This window comes from Chelonoidis abingdonii, chromosome 6, assembly GCF_003597395.2.
Source record: "Chelonoidis abingdonii isolate Lonesome George chromosome 6, CheloAbing_2.0, whole genome shotgun sequence".
In the NCBI taxonomy this organism is placed as follows: domain Eukaryota; kingdom Metazoa; phylum Chordata; order Testudines; family Testudinidae; genus Chelonoidis; species Chelonoidis abingdonii.
Genome location: NC_133774.1, coordinates 108000060 through 108025864, shown reverse-complemented (window position 1 = coordinate 108025864; position 25805 = coordinate 108000060). Strand labels below are relative to the sequence as shown.

The window sequence follows — 25805 nt, the reverse complement described above, 5'->3', positions numbered from 1 at the left end:
CCTGGGGTGGCAAACGGTGGGCTATGGAGTTTTTATAGCATGTTGCGGGGGGGGGGGTCTCAGAAAGAACAAGGTTGAGAACCCCTGCCTTAGGATACAGACCCAGAAGATATTTGCTATTTCCTTTCAACTACCATAAGTGATTTTAAATGACAATGAACGTTAAAGGTGTGTTAAAGAACTAAGAAATGAAGAAAGCTCAGGTTGGAACGGCTTAATGCACAATGAGTTAATGATGAGTACTATATTGGCCTTTAACCACTGGAGATGTGGGTTCAAATGCTAATCTTAATCGTAAATACAATGGGTAAAATTGGTAAAATCTTAGCTTCATTGAGTTCAATAGCAAAATTCCCCTTGATTTCAATTGATTCAGGGTTTCACCCAATGAGTTTATGCAGTCATAGCCTAATTCTTTGTTCACTGTAAACCTGCCACACGATTTGCTCAAGGGAAGTCCAGCAATGGATAAGCATAGATATTGAAGGTCTGATTTCAAGCTCATTGGTAAAGATATATTAGAATGTTTGAACTTCACTATTCTTAATTTAACATGTGCACTGAGATCCTTCACTGTCATTTGAACTAAATTAATCCATCAGACAAAATAATTCTATACGATTTAAAACAATTAAAAACCTTCAGCCGATTACAACCTGTCAGTACTTCTAATATTTCTTTAGAAATACTGTTCAGTTTAAAATTTGATATTGTTTTTGGCATTCCACTCTCTTGCAGCGTGCTGGCACTGGCCAATATTTTATAAAATGAGTTTCTAAAGTTAGGCTGCTAAATTCTTGTGTAGGTACCTGATTTTCCAAAGAGCTGAGCACTCAGCAGCTCCCACCGAAAACAGAGTAGAGAAAGAACTGTGGAACATCAGTTACACCTCTACCCTGCTATAATGCAACCTGATATAACACAGGTTTGCATATAGTGTGGTAGCAGCAGGGCTCCAGCGGCGCTTTAAAGGGTATGGGGCTCCAGCTGATGCAGGGAGCCCCGAGCCCTTTAAATCACCCTTGGAGCCCTGCTGCTGCTATTCCGGGGCTGCGGCAGCAGGGCTGCGGCAACGCTTTAAAGGGCCTGGGGCTCCCCATGGCCAGAGCCCCATGCTCTTTAAATCACTCCTGCAGCCCTGCCACCGCTACCCCGATATAACGGCGTTTCACCTATAATGCAGTAGAGATTTTTGGCTCCCATGACAGCGTTATATCGGGGTAGAGGTGTACTAGGTAACTGAAAGTGAGATTTTTCCACAGATTTTTCCAAAGTTGCATTGATTTTCCCAAAGACACCGTGGAAAAATCTTATCTGAGTAGCTGTTACTTCATAGGGGCCTAGTTCAAATTAAACTTGCTGTTCATTGCCGAATATTGTGGTATTTAGTTTAAACTTTGACCAATGGCACTGAAGGACAGTAAGAATCAGTCTATTAGAGGTAATCCTGAGTTTGTTTAGACAGTATAATACATCAGCAACAAAACATATGCATCATTTGGACATAGCAAGTCTTTAGGTATGAATAAAAATGCTTTCTCAAATAGTGTTTGGCAAGCTTGTAAAGAGATTTCACTGGGATGGTCTGGATTTTCCTATACTGCGAATAGAAAAGTTCCTAGTCTTCATATTCTAAAGTCCCTAAACTTTTATTAAAATTTCTGGCTGATTTTGAAAGGATATATTTAATGTTTTTAAATAAGTACATCAAAGAGTTTGATTATTTAAATACCTTGTGCAAAACTGTTTGTTTTGTATACAGGGTTTTTTTTTGAAAATTTTGTGCAAGTTAAATTAGCATGTATAACCAAATCAGTAATGATCTCGGAATGCATCAGCAAGGTTTATTGGCATACTTAGACTTCTGTGTCACTTTGTCTGGAATTTTAACTCCTTTTACCATCTGCCCTTTGCTCAACAGATGTATTATTGCCGTTAGAATGTATTCATCTACACTGCCTTAGAATTATTTTTGAATTAGGCACTTTAGATTACTTTTGTCCTTGTGCTAAATGTAATTTTATTTTCATAAAATAAATGTAATTTTAGATATAACAGTTTGATTTTGTGCTATTTAAAAGTTTAAAAGCAAAGTATAATGTTCACTCTAAAACTCAATTTTGTTAGGTGTGCCAGTTGGAAAAGAGATTTAGAGCTCTTGAAAGGGAATCAAAGAAGCTGAAAGAAGTAAACAAACAGTTAACTAAAGACAAAAATGATCTGAAAGCATCTATAAAATGTTACAAAGAAGATGCAGACACAAAAGAGAGAGAGTTAGAGAAGCTACTGAAGAAGCTTCGAGAAATAAAGAAAGACAAAGCAGATCTTCAGTTAGTTTTTGATGAGCTGGAGAGAGAAGTTACCTCTCTGAAGAGGCAAGTGGCAGAAGCGAACAGGTTGAGAAATGAAAATGAAGATCTGCTCTGTGAGGTGCAGCAGTTGAAAAATTCACTGGACAAAGCCAAAGCAGTGGGCACCATAGCCACTGTAGGAGCAACCCATGGGCAATGTAATTGTAAGACAGCAGGAACCAAGGTTAAATTAAAAGCAGCCAAGAAAAAAAGCTCTCTGGGACGTCACCAAGCTTTTCTCAATCAGTCTATCAAGGTTATGAGCAATGTATTTGAGAACTTCAATAAGGATGGCTGGGAGGATATGAGTGAAAGCAGGTACGACTCTCATTAACTTAGCTCTGTAGAGGGGACACCGTGCATATGTAAAGCACTAGCAAATGGAGATTGAATTTCAACTACTGTCGATTTGGTATTCAGAAAAAATACTGTCAGATCTTTTGAAATATCTTGGGAGGTCTTGTTCTGAGCTTATTGACTGAAATTTGCATGCAAAATTAGCCACAACTGCATGAGTATTTGAATAGGTGCCAGGAAACCCAAAAGAAGGCAATGCTTGATTTCTTCCAGTGATGCTATTTTCATGCAGTCATGAGGCTTGAAATTGACAGTTTGGCAGGTTGATTTAATTTGCTGGCCCTTTGCATATTCACCACTGACAGCTAAGGATTCCCAGGCAAGCCTACTAAGTCGGTTTAGTTATCTTGTGACATGCCGACCCGGGAGGAGAAACATTTTTTCCCCTTAATTTAGTTAGATAAATTTTGAATGACCCATTTCAGCTTGCTAGCAGATGTCTACAAGCTGTTTAACATCCTTTAAATTAAGAACCATCTACACTAATTATTTCATGTATGTTTTATGCACAGTCATTGTACTAACTTTAATTGAATGGTGGTGAAAAATTAGTTCTTTAAAAGTAAGTATTGCTGCACATATCCCCAATCTTGAGTCACAAGCCCCCCAGCAAATAGCACTGACAAAACTCTTAAATGTTTAGAATTCTTGCCTCTTCTTCCGTCTGTCTCCCCACACACACTTGAAGAGGCAGCTGTAAGCCACAAGGGCAAATGAATATAAAATGCCGCATAGCCTCTCATTTTTAGTTCTCTTGTTCCCAAAAGACAATAGAGAAGCAAGTTCTAATTCCACCTTGGGCAGAAGGGAGAGGGCTCGGGAATCGATTTATCCGTCCAGACTAGAAGCGATAAATCGATCCCTGCTGGATCAATTGCTGCCCGCTGATCCGGCGGGTAGTGTAGACATACCCTTAGTGAGTGGCAAGTTAGTGCAGGGTATGTTTGCACCTCAGCTGTCCAGAAATTAAATGTTCATGTAGGCAAGCCAGAGCAAATCACTTAACTTCTCTGTTCCTCAGCTTACCCATGCATAAAATGGGGATAATGATATGTAACCAACTATGCAGAGAATCTTGAGAGCTATGGTTGCAAAGCGCTACATAAGTGCCAAGCATTGTTGTTGCTATTCTTGTTTATATTATGGTCTGGTTTTTTTTTTTTATATTTTAATACTGAAGACGTACTGATTTAATGCAAACAATTAAAGCTGGTGTTTTTTGTTGTTGCTATTATTAGCAGTATTTTCTTTTTCTTTTAATTTTGCTAGTTTTTGCCTTCTGTGAACAGTTTTGTTAATCATAATATTGTTCACCAAGGGAAAATAATACAGTGGCTTCAAGACATGCCCCAAATAACCAGAAGATACCCTCTTTGACAGTTGTATCCTGAGTGTTTCCTAGATTGCTCTTGGCAATGATAGCCCAGAATGCACGATCTACTGAAAGAAATGTCTTTATTTAGTTATGTCTTTTCCATGTGTAAAAATACAGTTTATTATTACTGAAGGCTGGTTCTAAGTTTCAGGGTTCAAGTCTTATATTTTCTAGATGACAGAACATTCTTTCAAAGCATTCAGCTGCAAAGGAACATCAACACAATTAGAAATCCCTCAGTGGTACGTCGGCATCTTCAGAACATTATGTTACTTTCTGCACTTCACAGTCAGAGAGACACATAGATGCATCAGGGGAAGCTTTTCATCATACAGACACATCTTTTTAGACACTCTGCTTTTGAGTTTGAGGCAGCTCCTCCAGTTAAGTGGCCTGATTCTCTACTCCATTATACACCAGTTTTTTGCCACTATAACTCTACTGAAGTGAACAGCACCTTCATATAACATCCTGTTGGTTTTTGGGGGAAAAATAGAGTAAATGTATCTTGTGCCAATGGATGGTTCAGACTTTATTTCCCCACCTTTTCCACAATTCTAGTGGTAAAGCTGGTGGTGATCAAGCAGAAAACTGGTAAGGCATGTAAGCCTCTGCCCCAGATCGTCCTTTCAGATGCACTGCAAATCTCGGGGGAAAAAAATTAGGTCCCCTCCCCATCTTGTAGCAGTAAGAAGAACTGACTTCAAGGCAGGGGCTTGTGAACACCACCAACTGTGGCTGTTTAATCATCAGCAGAAGGTACTGCAGAAGCTCAAGGAACAGCTGAAATGACAGTGGAAATTTCCTTTGGAATAAAGTGATGAGGAGCCTTGCAGAAACTATAGAAAAGAAGGGCACACTAGGTCACAAAGCAAGTTAATTGCAGAACCTGGAAGAAAACCCAGGTATTAGCATTTGCAATTGATCTGTACAGTAAACATTTCTAAACGGCAAGTACCAAGGTTAAAGGATTCAGTAAACTCTAAAGAGCTGCACTTTAGATATTTCACTAAAGCTTAATTTAACAAATTTAACTAATCAGCATTGCAAATATAGTTCAAGTGAAACAGTGAAGAAGTATATTGCCATTATTATTTTGTATTAAATGAGTACAGTAGTTTACAGAACACAGAGTATTACGTATTTCCTGCCCCCAAATAATTTAGATAACTGACACACAAACATACCCATAATAACAGATGAGGATTGTTTTTTGAATCTCTCAGATTAACAATGTCAAAGTTGTTGACCTTTGCCAAAAATTGACCTTTATTTTAGATATTTGTTATGCATCAAATCTTCTGTGATAAACAGCATGCATGTGCCCGATCAGTCAGACTGGGTCTTAAAATAAGCAGGGTGGGGTTATTTTTAGCTTTGTTTGTTTGTTTTTGTTTTCAATAACAATTAGTTTTAAGATGAAATGCAGTACATCTTTGGAACCAGGTCACAGGACTTACAATATACTGTAGCACAGCTTTTTGATTATGTCAGCTTTCTGGTCTACAACAAAAAGCACTTGTCACTAGTATCATGCATTCTCTTTTAAACTGTAATTACAGAAGACTATAGATGGAGCTGTTCAAGTAGAACTGAGTAAAAATTGAAATTAGCAGAATCTGAGATTTCTTTTCATTTGCAAAATGCTTGTTACAAATTTGTTGTTTGTAGGTATTCATTAATTGAGTCAAATTAATATTTTCCAGATTATGCATTGTTCACCAACTGTTTTTAAAGTGCTTAAGACAGTTCGCATTTGTAATGTGTGTGACTAATCACATGGTATATTTTGTGATCCGTTATTAGATATTTCAACTTTTTAACAAGGACATTGATTTCCCCCCCAAATATGCTATTTTAGTGACTCTGAAATACCAACTTCTGAAAGCTTGGGATCAATAATTATGAAAACAGTCCAAAACGTTGATTCACTAACAGACACAAATGATCAACAGGAAAAATATCAAATACAAGATAATCAGATGGTCCACAATCTTGCACGTTTAGAAGACAAGAGCCAACTATATCACAAAAAGGTACAGTGTAACTTGTGCATTAAAATGTATCCTATGATTTTCAAATAAGCAATTTTTAGTAAATATTTTTATAGGTTATAATGCTTCAGTGTTTCCTCATACTGAACTAATCAGTCTAGTAGAGCCATTACCAAACATTATTGGAAGCTGAACATATAGCCAGTAGTCTATTCCTTTTGTATCTCTCTAGCTGAATAATTTCTTAGGATGAGAATTGCCTACAAGATGTACTCACACAACTAAACAAAAACATGACTCATCAATAACATATGGGCTAGCAAACATTTTATCTCAATCAATTTCAATTTATGAATTATCAGTATTTTCAAATAAATTACCCTAGAATCATTGACTTCTTGTTTGCAATCCTGAAGTAGAAGGTGTGTTAGCTATTTCATTTCTTGTTTGTCTGTGGACGTATAACTTGGGTTTAAGTTCTCAGTGGTACCAATAGTCACTCTGACAGTGACTTAATTTGACAGTGAAAGTCCCACAAAGTTTTTTAGTTCTCAAGCTTCCTGGCTTGGAGGGAGTACTGTTAGTGATAGGTGATTGCCCCCATAAGGAGACAAAAATAGATTTTCTATCCTCCTGGCGCCATTGACTTTTTGCAGGAGCAAACATGGATCAAACAGTATTTCTGGGGCATCCAGGAGCCTGTTGTTCCCTAGTATTGCCTCATAGTAGTGTTTCTCACATGATATTTGATCTGCTTTGAAGATTGATGTACAAGATCTGAGAAGTGCAGTTTAAACCATTCAGAATTGTTGATTTTGGCATTGCAAAGGCAAAACCTTGAAGTTTGGATTTTAGGCCACTTGGCTGCATTTAGTAGTTGAACTATGCTTTTTGTCCTTATAGCATATTTGACTGCAGTTTGTTTTTGGTTTGTCCCCCCTGGATTTAATTTGAAGAAGCAAAGGAATAAACATATGTAAAAATAAACCTACAACAAACCCATCAGGTTTAAAGTATTATTTTTGTGGTGAAGAACAAAAGGAAGTAAACATACCTTTCTGATTGTCAGAACTTGAATAATCTTTTTTGTACTGTAGATCTTGGTTCAAAATTAAGAAATATCATTGTAAAATGTTCAGTATAACCAGGAGTAGTTGTCTTGCCGATAGGTGCCTGGATTTTTGAAAGTGTCTGCCTATGCACCTAACTCCCATCAAAATCAGTTGGCGTTAGGAGCTTATGCCCTTTTGAAAATACCGGTAGATACCCACCTACCTCATTCGGTTCCTTTAAAAATCTCTCCGTGTCTTTATGGTATTAAATTATAAATTCCTCGGATCATGTAGTACTCTTAGGGTTGACAAACTGAGAGACGTTGTCATTTCTGCCATCCCTCCTTTCCCTATCACTACGTCCATGATATTGATCAGAGCTGAGTGGAAACCGACTTTTCCGATCCTTAGAAAAATTCAGATTTCCAAATTGGAAGAAAAAGTTGGAAATGCAAAATTCTCCATGGAACACACATTTTTTAAAAATTCCATTTCAAAAGAACCAAAACAGATTTTCTGGAAAATTTCCATCTACCCAGATGGCTCCCCATCTCTGCAGCAGCTTACCTACTGGGGAGCAAGAGCCGGAGAAACTGGGATCTGGGGTGCCACTGCTCCCCAGAAACTGGCTTTCCAGGGCTGACAAGGAGATTGCCAGCCTTTCCGCTGGCAGGAATCTATACAGCCTAGTCTCGTCCTTGGTGATCTGATCACCCTTTGTCCGCTACAGCTTTCCTGTTCCTCTCTTCTTGTGCCTACTAGCGCAAGCCTGGACACAAAGCTAAAACATTCCTCTTGCTGGACTGGAGCTGCCCCCAACTGAACTCTTCTACAGCTGTAGTCTTTATGTATTTACCTTCTGTATGGAAGAAGGTGGGATTTCTGACCTCCATAACTCGAGGGCAGCTGGAATGCAATGGAAGGGTGGCTGAGGGATGGCTGGGCTCTCTTGAGTGAACCATTCACTGTGATCCTAATGGAAGAGCTAGCCAAGGCAGTCTCTGGAGTGACTAGAAGCACAAAAGTTTTATTGAAACCTGAACAAAATCTCAGTTTCAGTGAAACTGGCTAGTACATGGGGACTGTTCTGGTGAAGCAGGACAGGCTGGGTAAACCATGATGTCTTGGTTCATGGCCTACAGGAATTTATGAAGGTCTCTTCGGATCTGAAGAAGGAGGCATCAGAGTCGTAGCAGCAGACAAACTGACTTTATCCAGTGCCCCATCTAGCAGACTAGCAACTGTGAAGACCAGTGTTGAGAAGATGGTGCCAAGAAAAAACTGGAATGGCACTGTCATTGATGTCCCCAGTACCAAAGCTGACTCCACTACCATCACAGACACTGGTACCAAAGCAGACACCAACACCTCTGGTACTGAAGACCGGCACTAAGAGGGGCTACTCTGAACACCCAGGCAGAGATTCCAGATGGACCTCAGGATCTTTATGCAAGGACAGACCATGAAAAGCCTCTGGAGAGAAATCCACCAAGTCCCACACTGTGTTGAGGACTGGTGATAAGGAGCAGCCTACAAAGGACGACTCCTCTGATACTGACCCCGGATTCAGCATCAGACCCCTCTCATAGATGCCCATATCCGATGACACACCACTGGAAAAGCCAGAACCATCATCAGCACCAAGGCACCTGCTGGTACCCAGACCAACCATGGCACTGCGAGCATTGTAATCCTCTGCACTGCCTGTGGAGGAGATCTGTTCCTCCTGTCCATTGCATTCTTACTTGAGATCTTACTGTCACTATCTTGAAACTCAGACATTCACCTTATCCTTAAGGTTGTTTTCCGTGGCTTGGATGATCAGTAAGCTCCAGGCCCTTACTCTAGACCTCCTTGCACATCCTTTAATAGTGACAAGCTGGTTCTGAGACCACACCCTAACTTCCTCTCTAGGTCTTGGAGTTCCACCTAAATCACTCCGTTAACTTGTCAGTACTCTTCCCAAAACTACATTGATGCTGGGTGAGAGAAAGCTGCACACTTTTTGGAGGGTTCTAAACTCTTGATTTGTTACACTGTCAGGACTAAATCTTTCAGACTGTATCCAGAACATTGAAATGCCTAAACCATTGCATCACAGAAGCTCTCTGAGTGGATCACATCTGCATCTCCACGTCTTACCAATTAGCTGGTGAGCTTCTCCATCCAAATATCCAGGTGTGCTTGCACCACCAGGGCACAGGCATTTAGTTGAGTCTTCTTCAGAAATGTGCCAGTGTCTGAGATCTGTAAAACACTGATATGGAGCAACTCACTGACTTTCATTTAACATTGTGCCCTTAACACAGCAGCTAGGCTGAATGCCAAGTTTGGGACAAACAGTTTTTCAATATCTGACTGATACAGCTGATGCATCTCCTTCCCACCATTCAGAGTGAATACTTGCCAGTCATCTACAGTGGGATCCACAATGACACATGTTTGAAGAAGGAAGAACGGTTACTTACCCTACAGGAACTGTGGTTCTCGGAGATGTTGTAGTTAGTGTTGATCCCTTGTCCTACCCTCAATCCTGGCTCTTTGGAGTCCTCCACTAACATGGGCTGTGAATAGCAAAGGAACTGATGGAGGGTCACAGCTGCTCCATCCTTTGTGCCCCATATGGGAGCACAAAACAGGCACATGCATGGCCCCAACAGACATTGCTATTCAGAAATGTCTAGGATTTCACAGGAATCCATGCTGACATACTTTAGGGAAAATAACCATTCTTTGCTTAAGGTTACATAAGAAGCCAATGGCTGAGCTGGAAAGGGAGCTCTGTTCTCTGTGGTAGTGGACAAATGTATTTAGTAGACCACAGCACCTCTCATACAGTTATTTCAAATCTCTATCCATAGACCAAATGTAAAATGGAGGTGCAATGCTTACCTACCATTGTAAAGTACTTCAAGATCTATGTAAAAAAATTTCACCATATTAGCCAGATTCTTTTAGATGGGACCACTAAGGCACAAAGAGTAATTTAGTTGGGAAGCTGTTACTTAGTGCGTTAGATATTTTCTGTTGAACCAAGAATCCTAGTCATAAGTCTAACAATTAATTTGCTGTGACTTTTTAGCACTTTTTCCTATCATTTGGGCTGAAAGGAGCTTCTGCACATACATGCATGGCTGTCTAAATTACCGAGGCATTTTAGATTATTAGATTAGATTGAGCATCATTGTTCACTGTATTAAATCTTGTGACTTGTGTTCTGGTTATTTACAATTTAAGAAATATATAGTTCTTTACCTACACAGAAGAAAAATTGCAATATTTTGGGGGGAGGGATAGCTCAGTGGTTTGAGCATTAGCCTGCTAAACCCAGGGCTGTGAGTTCAGTCCTTGAGAGGGCCACTTAGGAATCTGGGGCAAAATCAGTACTTAGTCCTGCTAGTGAAGGCAGGGGGCTGGACTCGATGACCCTTCAGGGTCCGTTCCAGTTCTAGGAGATGGGTATATCTCCATTATTATTATATATATTTTGAAAACAAATTAAAAAACATAGGGAATACCAAAAACAAAACTTTATTTCAGAACTGATTAAGGACTTAAAAGCAAAGAAATGAATAATTTATATTTTTACCCACTTCTGTGCATGTATTACTTACTTATATTCCTACCGCATATGGCAAGCAACATTGTTCATCTTTCTACTTGTGTCAACTGCACATTGAACAGTTTATTAGCCTATTTAGATTAGAGTCTAGCAGCAATTATCATTTTATATTGAGATATTCTAGGACTAATCTTTAAAAGTGCATGCACCTGATTTAGGTGTAGTCAAACACAGGAGTTGGGGATTGTGTATGCACATAGGTGTTGTATGCTATTTCTAATTTGGACTTCTGCAAAAGTGTACGCAAGGATTTGAATCTTTGAGCCATTATCTTGTTACTTAAATGTCATGAAAAGTGGGATATTGTAAGTCCTGAAGTATTAGAACCTCTTTCATCCTAAAGATGATCAGTGTACATTTTATTTAGAATGATAGATCTCCCATATTATCATAGAGTGGTGTTGCAGTACACTTTTATCCCCTTGCTTATGCCATAGTTGGGATCCTGTGAGAATTATTTTCTTTGTAGGACAGTGCTCTTCTTTACAGTTTTAAAATGTTTTTTCCTCTTCCCTATGGAAAGGAAATAAACTAGTACTTTTCACTATAGTGCTGTTTGTCCACACTTCTGCATAGTTTTATTTATTTTAATTTTGCTTATTTGAGATGGGGAGTTCTGACATTTTATTTCCATACAAATCAGTAAGCTCTGGAGTGTTAACAGTAGATGTGTCAAAGTAGAAAGCTGCTTAATCTCTGTGCTTCTTTATTTAGGGAAACACACAGAACAAGGACATTGAAAAATCACATTCCCAAAGGAGGAAGATCAGTCCTCTCATAACAGCTCATCCATCAGTTATAAACAAAGGTAGGAATTTTAGATACATTTGGGGCCAGATCATGAAAGAAAGAAAAAGATATGCAAGGTGTTTTTGCATGCCTAGTGTTTGCATGCAGGAACCATTACTGTGCACATACCCAATTATATCCTGTCTTAGTATTTGCTTATTGAAATGTGGTATATACATATATTTTAAAATTTGGTCCTTTATTTTAATAAAGTTCTATTCGGAATAGTGATTATGTAAGATGGCATCTTCTTGCTCAGCTTATCTAATTTTTGTTTCTATCTCCAACCTATTGGTTTTACTGATTAACATAAGTTTTTACTACTTTCTATTCCTTTTAGCCCTTGCGAGCCAATATAGCTGTTAGACAGAATAAGCTGTATTCTGATCTGGCTCAGACCTTAAAAAAATCTCTTAACTAAGCACTGATTGTAGAATCTTTATTGTTGGTAATGCATCAATGAGAAACTTGGAATCGGGTTTGACTTCCAAATCCCAGGCTGAATTTGCAGAGCTGGCAGTTAGAAAAAAAAACAACCCTTTATATGTAACCTGAACCAGCTTGATCTGGAAGTCATTGGGAGACAATAAACATGGAACGCTACAAGCTGCTTTTAGTGTCATTTTTCAGACAGAACCACACTTTGGAAGGCTAATGAAAAACTAAAAGCAATTTAATAATTATGCCATGACCTTCCAGTTTGGTGACCTGCCACTTTATGTTTAGTAAACAGAGAGAAAAGAAGAAATATTGTGGTCCAGAAACCAGGCTGCTCTGTTTTATTGCGGGAACGAATTAAGTCTTTGCAGCAGCAGATAGCTGTTCTGCAGAATGCAAAAAGGACAGCAGTATCTTCGGTCAAAGAATTTAAGGAAGCCAATGAAAAACTAACATCTCAATTACATCTGGCTGATCAAAGACTTCAAACCAGCAGACGAACAATACAGGTAATGACGACTCTGTGGTAAAATGTAACAGAAAGATCACATTGCTGAAGTCTGATTCACCTCTTGTATAATTCCATGGAATTATGTCAGAATTTAATTTATGCTCTTACCTTGTTGTGGTCAATATTTTGATAGAGCATTTTTTGCTAAACATGTTACACATGAGCATATTTTATATAAGTGTTTTGAGTCAGTTACCATCTACAGATGGTTATTAAAAAAGAGGCCTTGATTCCATTGAGCCCTAGCTATGATACCCTGCCCACACTCCCATTCCTGTACCAGCACCAGTGATTTTGGGGATAACGGATTAGCTTCAGATGCTGGAGCAGAGTGGAACAGCTTGTGCTGTTTCTGTCCTCTTTGGTCAGGATCTAGAATCAGCCCTATGTCATTTTTTTTAATCCTAGATTTCTCTGCTAAGGTGAGGGCAGTTAGAGAGCAAGTTTTACGAAACTGGAAACTAGCAAACTGAAAGATAAACTGCCATTTGGTTAATTCCCCCGCCCTCAAAATGCCAGCTTTCCCTCCCCTTCTTTAGCCTTCTCTTCACTTCATCCATACTCCTATTCCTTCCCATTTTTCCTCACTCTCACTTTTTATATATATTTTATGTTAATATATATGAAAACTCCTCAGCTGGACCCCCTTGCTACTCATGCTGTGGTGACTGGCCTGTCTTTTTATAGAGCTGATTCAACATTTCTGCAGTAATTGTCTCTTGATGGTCACACAAAAATACCCTGCCTACAAAATAACAGTGCTGCAACAGATGGACTTGCTGGAAGGAGGCAGACATTAAAAAAGAGATCAAATTTCTCTTCTCTACCTCCCTTCCCCAATCTTCTCTGAATTTTTCTGTTTGCAGATAAGGTGAAAACTGTATCAAGACCAGTCCTTTTTACTGTTTGGGATAGGGGGAACTACTAATTTCCAGAGGGAGGGAAAAGCTCATTTCTTTTATACCTTTTGCATAATTGTGTATGCATTATGAAATGTATGTTTGAAATGTTCAAATACAGATGGTCCAAAGGCATATCTAATGATTAGTGGAGCTCTCCCTACCTCATAAGCAGTATCATAATGTAGAGTTTCATGGACTGTATTATTTTCACAGAAAGTAACATGTAACGTAGATATAACAGGTAATGTAGATCCAGACTTTGGAGCTCCACAAGAAAGCAAACCGGGAAAAACAAATAAAAGGACGTCCATGTTGTATTGCCAGGAAACTGGAAAAAAATGCACTATTGACATAAGCATAAATTATACTGGACCACTAGGTCTGCTATAGTTAAGGTTAAGACCAGCTTTCTGTGTAAATGATGATTCTTCTAAGTGCTCTGAAATCTGCATGCGTAGCTGGGTTGTCTTGAAATCTGCTGTGCCTAGTTGGCATATGTGATAGAATTAATGACTCAAATTTGAGGTCATTTGAACAAGAGGTTCCTGAGATATAGCCCTCACCTAAAAAAAACAGCTTTTCTTAAATTTCACAGATTCTACCAGCTTTTTTGTGCATACTTAGGGAATATTTACACTGCAATGTAAGCTTTGGCTCAGAGTCAGGCTCAGACCTAACCTACCTTCTGTCCACATTCAAATCCCACTAACCGAGGGCTCGGACTCAGGGTCCCAATACCCTTTAGTGGTGCAGTGTCTAAGCCCAGGTCAATCCTTAACCCAGGGTTCAAGCCCTGTATTGCTTTGCAGTATAGATGTAGCTCCTCTTGACTTGGGTCCTGGGAGACATCTAAAAAGTATCCCATAATCTCATGGGCTCACTTCCTTTGTCAAGAATCTTGAATCTACTCTATTGAAAATGGAAGCAACCGCTCTTGGTGTACATTAGCAGCTCATTGAATCAACATTCACCCTTCTTATCACTGAGCTGTAAGCAGACAAGCACAGAGCTTTATGTGCTTGCAATGGAGACTGAACAGAAAAAGCCTTTTGCAAAGCGTGCTGCTTCATGGTCATGGGAGCACAGCCTGATTTCGGTAAATCTCTGGTGGAAGGCTAGCAAAACTAGGAATGCCCACACATACTAGCAAATAGCGAAGAACGTGACAGCTTTGCAAATTTACCAGACAGTGCAAGGAGTGGAATAAGCGGCTCAAGAGTGAGTACTGGAAAACCAAGGACCAGAACAGCAATTTGGGCAGCTTGTCAAAATCATGCCTGTTTTATGAGGAGTTTGACTGGGTGCTGGTTTCATAAGCCAAGGCAAAAGGAGGTATGCAGCATCCCCCAGAATAACGGTGGAGACAGTAACTCCATTTATGACAGTCATTTGGTAGGAATAGTGTCCCGGCCTGTCCATGAATGTAGACTCCTAATCATTGGAAAACTCTGGCATCATGAAATATTCCAGTGCAACCCATGTTGACATTCATAAATTGCCCTCTGTGGTCCACAAAGGCCTCCATAACAATGAACTTGTAGCCTTTTTGGTTTGTGCTTGTAAGGGGAGATTTTGACAGCCCAGCAAAATGCCTAGGCTACGGCAAGTACTGGAATATTGATTAGTATGCTTATTGCCAAAAGCAACTGTAAAGCCTTTGTTGCAGCCTTAGCATAAGTAGGCAGGCCAGGAAAGGAGGGAGAGCGACCATGACAATTGAGTATCATCCTGTGCCATCCTGTCTTGCTTCTTTCAAACTGCTGAAGTTTGCACTTTTGGAAAGATCAGAAGTCCATCTATATTTGACTTCTGGTGTGTGTGTGTCAGGGTCCATGATACTGCAGACTCCGCAAAAACACAACTCACGACTTGAACAAAACAACTAACAACAAAAACAACTAATGGCTTGAAACTTCTTGCTTAATAAACTTCTTGCAACACGGTTATTGGTGATTGACAAGCTATGTGACATTTTGAGCATAAAAAGGGAAAAAGGTGTGAGTGATTTGGATTTGACCTACTGGACATCTCTTGGAATTGTCAGTTACAGGCGGAGGGCTGGCCACCTGAACCTTGTCGTTAGACCACTCAAGACTTTTCCAAATTATGGGTAACCATAGATTTGAGGAGCTCTAACTATTTGCATATCTGTGTGTGCTGGAAATAGTAATTTTGGATAAAAGCACTTTGGGTTTGTGCCAATTTTTAATCAGACGGATGGGCCATGTTCCCATTGATCTATTTCCTAACACTGCCTCGCAAAGGGTAAAGTTACCAAGAGCTTTGGATTGAGAGAACCCCTTGAGGAGGGCAAAGGAGTCCAATCAGTGGCCCCAGCACAGTTTGGGAACTCGATTCTCTCAAAGCCAGCCCTTCAGAAATATCACCTTGGGGTAAACAGCACACTCGACTGCCTCAGAAATCTCCACCACCACTTAACCCACAGTTGACCAATACCAAATTGGTTTGCAATGGACCGATATCAGTCTGAGATAGCCAGCTTCTAGACAGCTATAGCAACTTGCATCTGGGCTGGCAGGGGTGTTCTGATGCACGTGTCTTTATGAAAGCTCCAGAAATGCAGCTTTCTTCGTGCTAAAGTTCTGGACTCACTGCTGGTTATCCCAGCCTGCATGACAATGGTGATCCCACTAGTCTGTGCTTGTGGCCGTGGTCCAGAAGTACTGGTCTATATAGAGGGCATCAGAGGCTGTACTGAGTTTATTGAGAAGTGTTAGCCAGTCTGAGTTTGCCACGGCTGGGTACTCCTCCTCCTTCTGCTCTATCATGACCTGTGGCAGGTGCCTTTGGTGTGTTAGAAAAAAGACATCAAAATGGCCACCAGTGCCTCACAAAAGCTCTGTCCATTTCTTGACACAGGCATGAAAGCACAAGCAAGAGAAGTTCTTCAAAATGTGCCTCCTCTATGTCACTGGCTCCAGTAGTTGGAAGTGCACTGACCAAAATGACACCCCATCAGGCTGTACTGGCAAGTGGTTCAATCATCCTGTAATATGCAGGGTGGACAGTCAAGTTTTCGACAGTGTACCATAGTCAAAGGGCTAAAGGAGCCACATTTCGGGTGGGTGCTGGGGAGTCTAGGAGGTGGCTGGTTTGACTCAGGTCTGCATACTGCAGTGTGGGTGCCAGAGCCCCAGGTTAGAAACATTTTAACTTAGGGTTAACAATCAGTGTCAACAGCTCCTGGGTTCTCTAACCCAGGGTCAGCTAACTCTGGGCTTACATTGCAGTGTAGACATATCCTTAGCTTCTAATGGCTTAATGGGACAGGAAGGGGAGGTGAATTGGAAATGGTAGCTGGGCAGTTTAATGTTGTGGAAGACAGTGTACGAAAAAGACACACTAATCTCCTCTGACCCGGTTAAAGTTACTGTAACACTATGTAATAAGCTCATAAACTTTAAGGTCAGAAGGGACCATTATGATCATCTAGTCTGACCTCCTGGGCAACACAGGCCACAGAATCTCATCCACCCACTTCTGTGTCAAACCTATGTCTGAGCCACTGAAGTCCTCACATCATGATTTAAAGACTTCAAGGTGCAGAGAATCTTCCAGCAAGTGACCCGTGCCCCACGCTGCAGAGGGAGGCAAAAAAGCCCCAGGGTCTCTGCCAATTTGCCCTGGAGGAAAATTCCATAAAATTTCTATTTCTTGGGAGACAGACCATGTCTGAGATTTTTCTCACCAGCCCTGTGAGTAACTACACATTCCAAACATTTCAGAGCATAGGTAGTATCCCCATTCCACTATAATGAAGTGTACTGGGGGTGGGGGTACTTAGGATCACACAGCAACTGTATGGCCTAGTGTGAAAACAGTGGACTGGGACTCTGCAAACCTGGACTCTATTCCTACCTCTGCCCTAGCTTGTTGGATGACTTCAGTCAAGTCACTTCACCTCTCTGTGCATCAGTTTCCTCATCTGTACTATGAGGATAATGATGTTTCCTTCCTTGAGGTCTACTGTTGAAAAACCCTACGTTTATCATCAGTACCTGGCCACAATAGTATCACAGTTGCTTGTCTTCATGATAATTACAACTGCCTAAATGACCATGAACTCCTGCCAGCAACGTTTCTCTTTTTATTGAGAAGACTAGGAAATGCAATGGCAAAAATTTTGTTAATTCAGAGTTACAGTTGCCAGGTGGTATCTTGTGCCATTCCAGAATACCAAGTTCAGCAAAACTCAGACTTGTGAAAACCAAGAAATAAAGAGTCAGAGTATTTCAAATTCCAACTTCTGAAAACTGAAAAATAAAAAGTTAAGATATGTCCCCACACAACCTTAACTCTGGACTCTTTGAGTGATGCCCCCATATGCCATAACACATCCTTGCACTCTGCCTTGCACTGAACAGCGTCACCTATACCTGCCCTACACTCAAATACATCACCGACTCAACAGAAAGAATACCCCATCTGTTAAATTTCTCATCCTTTTCACAACCCCTTCACCTTAATGCCCATCTAAATGCTGACAATACCCAGGGCAAGAAGACTCCTGTGACCCACTATTGACACTGTCTATGCAATGCAGAACTGAAATGAGGCATACTGGATCTTTCTGGGTACACATACACCTCTTTCCTTTGATCACACCTACTGAGGTCAGGCAGAGGAGCTCACCCCTTCTTCCTCCAAGGTACACAGACCTGATCACCTCATATCAAAGTCGGAACTCTTCAGCTGCTCCAGCTAATTCCTCCACCATTCAGTCCAGCTGCACCTAACACAGTGAATGCGCTGAAGTGCATGCAGATAATTCCTAGCATTTCTTGCCAGCTCCAAGTGGTCAGAGTTAAGGTTTGCGTGGGCATGTACCTTATCTCTTCATTTCCTGGCTTTTCACAAGCTTGAGTTTTGGTGAACTCTACATACTGGAAGGGCACAATATATCACCAGGCAACCTTAACTCTAAAGTTCTTTTTGTCAGTTAATATAACCCTAATGGAAACACTTTGTTCCACTAGTCCAGGATGGAAAAAGCCTGATCTCTCAATAAAAGCAATTTTCACCATGCTAATTTAGTTGGAAAACAAACTAATGACTTGTTAGTCACAGGACCCCTTTCAGTTTGGTGCACTCTGAGCAAACACATGGTATTGCAGGTATTGAAGGAAAAATTGTATTAGACATGCATGGTTTTTTTTCCTTCTAAGCAACCAGTTCACATTCCTTTTCTCACAACAAATTACTGTTGAGGTGCCATACAAGTGCTACCAAGTGGGAAATCCACATTTTAAGCAGAGGCTTGGGCTACCTGCCAAGTGAAAATTAAGGAGGTAAAAAACCTCTACTGTCACTGCAGGGTTATATGTATGTTTTAGAGAGAGTACGTGGTTCAGACAGATCAAATGACTTGTAAAACATATTTTTTGTGCTATGTAGAAAAGTTATCCCGAAGCTAATCCTCAAGGTATTGCAAAGGTAACAGACGTTGTTTTAAATGCTGTCATCCATTTACCATGCCACCACTAACAATGGTATTATGTTTTCAGTACTTTACCCCAATATCTTTGTTATACTGGCTGCTGACATTTTCTCTTGAAGGTAGAAAGGGAAAAGAAGAACTAAAACACAAGGGAATTACCCATGAAAATGAAAACCTGAGAATGGTGGGTAGTTTTAGGAAAATATTAATCATTTAAATAGCATCAGAATTCTTAATAGCCATATTTATAGGCTGGAATGACACTATACGTATAGCACATTTGTGGTACTGGATGAAACTAAATGTTGTATCCCAGCATTTGTAAACATTAGCATCATGTACATGGATAAGATAGCCCTGGTGACTGAATTTAGCTAAAGAAAGAAATTCATTAATAGACAGACAGATGTTTGTGTAGTACTTCATCAAAATCACAAAGGGAATCTAGTGGTATAAGATCAACTCTAGAGTTAAGATTGAAATGTTCCAGATGTTCATTTTGAGAAAGATTTTATAGTTCATCCAACCTAAGGACTGGCTGGCACCAGTTGATCTCCAGGACCTATAATCGATCTATCATTAGGAATACTGGATTTTGAATTCACTTATTCTTTTTAGCTTTATAAACTCTGTGTAGCAATGCAGAGTTCATATTGTATTCTTTTTTCAGCAAAAAACGATCTCTGCATATTTTTGCAAAATGACTATAAGGTGACTGCACATGTGAGACTCAAAGTTTGCATTCTTGAGGACTCCCATAAGTAGTGAATCAAGACCTTCTGTTCACAAGTACAGTAGTTAGGCTTTGCAATCAGTGTGTAGAAATCACAGCTGGAGTTATTGCTTAATGTAGAAGTGATGGGATCTGATCTTTCCTGAGTTCCTTAGAAAACTATCATGGAAGAATTATTGGCAAAATTCAGGGAAACTCTTTTGAATAAGCTTGTTTTCTTCCTGCACCCCCTGTGTCTAATGACAATATTGAAATTTCTATCACCAGATGTCTGCTCATATTAAAAGACTTTCTGTTACATATAGAGGAGTAATTACAATTAGTGTTGTGCAAAATGTACCATTTTCACAGCAAAAACTCAGACAAAAAGTATGTGGGATACAAAGGAAAACAATCCAATTCCAATTTAAGTCAGTAGTGCTTATCTTATTAGTGCTGTGACCCAGCTCACATCCCATCTTGCTCAAATGCATCCCAGAATCCTTTGCGCCCATTCCCATAGTGCTTAAAAAGTGGCGTCACAGGAATAGTTGCAATACTTTGAGTTGCCTTTGGCATCTGAATAGTAATAGTTGCAAAGTGGCTGAACAAATCTATTTCAACAGAAGACCAGGGACTGGGAGAATGGGAACAAGCTTGCAACCCACCAGGCAACTACTGACTATGCCTTTGGGGAGCGCAACACAAAGGTTGAAAAGCAGTTCTTCAAGCATATTCTTCCAGATGTGTAACTGTTTTGTTTTTCATCTTTAAAAAAAGCCTCTGCATGGTATTGCCATAATTCAACCTAAAGATTTCCTGTGGTAGCATTTTAGAAAAAACTTCAGGCTTTTCTTGAGCAATTCTGTGTTCTTTGCAGTTAAGCACAGCTTCCTTTGCCTAGGTCTTACTGTTCTTTTGTTTGATTCTTATTATGCTTCTCAAAGGGTTGTTGATTTGGTGAAACTTCTCAAGCATAGGAAGAAGGAAACATAAGAGAGGGTACAGAAAGGATTCTCACTTCAAAAATAATTCTCTTCTGTTTGTGGCTTCCTTTACTTATATATTTGCTTATTTTTATTTGTACACTCTACTGTAGCAAAGAAGCTCAAAGGTGCACATGAAAATTCAGTAACACAACTCCCTTCTTTACTCTCCTTATTGTGCTTAAGTTACAATATGCACACTGTGTATAACATCACCAAGTTTTGGAGATTCCTTAAATATTTAGTTACAATGGTGTTAATTAAAGTCTGATGGCCAAATCTGGACACCATATAAACAGCTGCCATTAATTACAGTGGAGCTGCATCACTTACCCAAAGTCTGAATTTGTCCCTAGTTTGGATATTGGATTTTCAACTTACCACCTTTTCCTTGCTTTCAGAGTTTACTTCAAACCCTTAATGTTATTTACATTAGAGTTTTTGAAGTTTGTGTTTTTCTTAAGGTCGCATTTTAAAAAGCAAAAAAGCCAAACTACTAATAGTTATCAAATGGCTACTAATGGTTCTGAATTAAGTAAAAACTTGTTTTAGGACTTCCCCCAATTCAGCAAAGCTTTTAAACTGCTGAATTTGGGGCCTTTTATAAACATGATTAACATTAGCAGTGTGTTTTAGCGACCTAATCAGTTTGTCTTACTGAAGCCTATTTTTACATTTCCTGGTATCAGATCTTTGACCCTATTACCTTAAAATCTCATTCTGAACCATTATGAAATGTTTTTTCATAAGTCCATTAAAAAAAAACTTGACATTTTCAATTACAGAAATTTTCTGCAAATGTGCAATGTCTAATTTATTAAGTAAATTAATTGGTTTTGTTTACTTCCCAGAATAACAAAAGCTGTTCACATTATGGAACAATCAGTAATAAAATTACATTTAAAAAAAAGCATGTATTTGCCTTTCAAAAATGTATTAAAAGCATTTTAAAACAATGATTTTCTTTAAAAACAATTAGCCCACAAAGAGTGAATTTTGCAGATGAGAAATGCCCCTAATAGCAATGGTTTATACAGGAGTAGTAACATTCCCAGACCCATAACTGTAATGGCAAGAATGGTGCTGCTGTAATGAAGTGGATCCTGATGGATGAGAAGAGAAACTACCAAAGACCATTGTCACAGTTGTGGAGCTAGCTACACCTCTGTCCCATTTCTTATCTGTCTACACGCACCCACCTTAGGCCTGGGGCATCTTACCCTTTTGTGTCTCAGTGGAATCTCATAATTGTTCCGTTCTTAATACAGTACCTAGGTTCTGGTTTCTGTATATACCAACCAGTATACAATGGATGTCCAGTATTGAGTTCATATGAGTAGTGTTATTCTTTGATAATTTGGGGGAACTATAATTTGCTTTGTCACAACAATATTAAGAAGAAATCAAAATGATTTTTGAAAAATGATTTTCTAATCTAAATAATGAATTTTCTTTTCTACCTATACTACAAATTCTGCCCTATTGCAAAAGTAAACCAGGAGGGATAAAAATATGATAAAGGAGGATATATTGCCTGACCTTTTCAGAAACTGCAAGAATAGTCTGTGACAGGAAGGATCTGACTAATAATTGAACTAAACTATGTGCAAGTGTGAGACCAGAGTCTTCACAAAAATAAGGTGTAAATGCCATATTCTTCTACTCGGAGCAAACTGTTCTCATCATATTGTGCATTGTGTCACTAGAGACCATTTCCTAGACATAGAGGTGTCCTTAGATAAACTCAAAGAGCACAAAAAAGACATCCCTAACTTCCATATTCTAGAGAGATATGCATCCTTTCTGAACTATTCTACTATATACAGACAATGACTGCATCATTTGCAGCAACAACAACAAAAAATTGTCTGTGGCATATTTCAAATAACTTAAGGTGAATTGTTGAGAAATGATTGTCCAGAATATCAATAATAATACTTAGCCCTTATTTAGCATTTTACAAAATGAACATATTAATACTGTCAACAGCACTGTGGGGGAAGAATGTGAATTATACAGTCTTGCAAACTTTATTGTATCACAGCTCTCGTTGACATTTGGTGTTTTCTTAAAGCTCAGCTTGTAGAGTTATATGAATGTGAACATTTCAGTTTTCATTTAAAAAAAATAAGTTCCTTGCTGAGAAAAGCTTGAAAATGTGACCTGAGTACATCCTAAAGGCTCAAAAACCAGAGGCAAATAGAAAAGAACCCCAAATGTATTATTTTTAAGCCAATGTCATTGGGGTTTGGGGGCCTGACTGTGATTTTTTTGCATGCGTGAGGTTTCCAGTACTGAGTGGGACAGATCCTCAGCCAGTGACAGGAAGCTATGTGATGTTGTGAGACAAGAATCCCAGTCTCCCAATTCTCAATCCAAAGCTCTAATCACCAGACCATGTTGCCTCCCCGTATTTCCTTCTAGGTAAATTGCTTAATTATTTTGTTTGAGCCTCTCTGTAATGTTTAAGGAGGAAATCTCTCATGTAATTTTCCCTTCTGTGAGCTACTAATGCAGGCATTGTTCCTGGTCTGTCTCAAAATACTGTCAGAGGAGTTAATTTTGAAAATATGAAAAATTGACAGTCATTTTCATGTTTTCTGTTTATCTTCTTGTAAAGCGGATAGGTACTGCAAAAATCTTTGTAAGACATTTCCGTAGTTTGCAGCTTTCAAAATACACAGCACTTTTAAAGGTCAGCTTTTATAATAGAAATATACTGTAAGACCATGAAACAGTATTTTCATTACAGAAATAAAATAAAACAAAATACCTTTTACATTTCTATTGAACACTAAAGAAAAATTACAGTGAGACATCTTGAATTATTGATGAACAAGTAGTTGAAGTACATTGCTAGTTGGAAAGGCATCGTACTTATGAATTAAAGAGAACAGTGGGCAAGAGCTAGAACTATATGAGTATTGGATTATACTGGACTAGGTTAGGTATAAAATGTTAGAATACTAATGTGAAGTTAAAAACTGGTTGCAGTGTGTAGATCATACAATATATTTAAAAGTAATATAAAAATCTAGTTTTCTTCTCAGACAAGGACTCACACAGGCTTGTAATCTTTTGCGTGTCATTCTGAATTCATGTTGTGAACACAAATAGAGGTTATTATTGTAACTGTATAATGAAGTAAAACATGCATGGATTACATTAAATCTTGAAATATGTGATGTTAATTTTTACTCTATAAATTTCCCATAGCGTGTAGTTTATTTTCTGTTTTACTTTTTTTAGGGCTATTGATTAAGCACAGTTAACTCACGTGATTAACTCAAAAAATTAATTGTCATTAAAAACATTTATTGTGATTAATCACACTTTTAATCACACTATTAAACAATAGAATACCAACTGAAATTTATTCAATATTTTTGGATGTTTTTCTAAATTTTCAAATATATTGATTTAAATTATAACACAGAATACAAAGTATACAGTGCTCACTTTATATTATTTTTATTACAAATATTGCACTGTAAAAATGATAAAAGAAATAGTATTTTTCAGTTCACCTCATACAAGTACTGTAGTGCAATCACTTTATCATGAAAGTGCAACTTGCAAATGTAGAATTGTGTGTGTGTGTGTGTGAGAGGGGGGAGATATCTTGGGTTAAGTCCCTACTCTACCTGATTTGAAGCAGAACCTTGAATCTAAATTCCATCCTGGACCTGTGAAATCTTTCTGACAAAAGTTTTGATGATGTGTCATTTTCTGAGAAAAAACAGTTACATTGAAAACTTCCCAACCATCTCCAGTCCCTATCTTGCAGCTGCAGCCGCATTTCTTCCTACCACATATTGACCCCTACCAGCAGCACCTTCCCTTAAATCACTCAGTACTCCCCCACACATCAGTAGCCTTTCTCCCTCCACCTCCCCAGGAGCTCCTAGTACCAAATTAAACTCAAGAGATTTTATTGCCCTGACAGGCTATATGAGTGTTGCCAGAATGCAAAAGAGGTAGATGTCTTGGGTATCTCTCAGAGGTACAACCCACCCCGGACAGAGCTGTGTACTATGGGTGAGGTTTGATCCCCTATGTCCCTTTGTCATTACAGTTCTTTCCTGGTATGGTAGTGGTTTTCTGCCTGAAACACTGCTTTTATTGCTTTCTCTCTCCTTTCTCCTGAGGTGAGGCACAGTTTTCCCTCATTGCTTCTGATGAAGAGTCTTTGATGTTGTCATAGTATACTTTCCTCAATCTGAAGCTTAGAGTCCAAAAATGAGGTACTAGCATGAAATCCTCGAAGCTTAATTACCAGCTTAGATCTGATACGCTGCCACCAATCAGGCTTCTGAGTACCTGATAAACTCTGGTCTCCCCAAAACCTTCCCTGGGGACCCCCAAGATCCAGACTCCTTGGATCCTAACACAAGGAAAGTAAACTTTTTCCCTCACCACTGCCTCTCCTAGGCTTTCCGTCCCTGGGTTACCCTGGAAGATACTGTGATCCAAACTCCTTGAGTCTTTAAACAGAGGCTTCCACCTCTACCCAGAGGCAATACAGATTCAAGCTCCGTGAATCTAAACAAAGGGATTCCCCCTTTTCCCCCTCCCTTCTTTCTCTTTGTCTCCCCACCACTTCCCTGGTAAGTACAGACTCAGTTCATTTGAGCCTCAACTGGGGAAAAAATCAAACAGGTCTTAAAAGCAAAACTTTTAATAAAAAGAAAGAAAAAAGAGGTAAGAGTTATCTCTGTAATCTAGATGGTAAATATTATAGAGGGTCTTTCACTTATAGACAATGGAAATCATATGCCTCTCTCTTAGCAGTTTTAATACAATTTAAAAATACTTTCAGCCAAATAATACATTACAACCTCACAAGCCAGTCTACACCAGTTGCCAATTACAGAAAACCAATAAAAAACGACGAAATCTGGTCTTTTCTATCCTTGTGTACTTACACCAATTGGAACAAGGAAAGATTAGCAGAGGCCTTGTTACGGTATGTGTGGTCCACTCTTCAGAGTCCTTGAGGACAGCAACGGCCCAAAACCCACAACAAAGGCTTCCCTTCCCAAAGATTTGAAGTATTCCTGTTTTCCTGATTGGTCCTCTGGTCAGGTGTTGTTTGTTAACCACTTTCTATCCCTGCTAGCACCGGTATTGGGTCGCTCTGGGAGCCATTACACACGCAGGTGGATAGGTGCCGTTATTTCTTTATTAATAGGGAAATAAGGATCTAGTGTTGGGGTGACTTTAACAATTGAAATACAGATGGGATGGGTGGAACCTTA

General features: G+C 39.2%; 1 protein-coding gene across 1 annotated transcript in view; it reads left to right on the top strand.

Moving 5' to 3' along the window:
* CNTLN (centlein) overlaps positions 1-25805 on the top strand; it is a 617317-nt gene that overhangs the window by 524123 nt on the left and 67389 nt on the right. The window contains exons 16-19 of the mRNA XM_032801780.2: positions 2128-2669; positions 5945-6119; positions 11466-11559; positions 12267-12487. Of these exons, the coding sequence (XP_032657671.1) occupies positions 2128-2669; positions 5945-6119; positions 11466-11559; positions 12267-12487 (1032 nt within the window). The remainder of the gene's footprint in view (positions 1-2127; positions 2670-5944; positions 6120-11465; positions 11560-12266; positions 12488-25805) is intronic.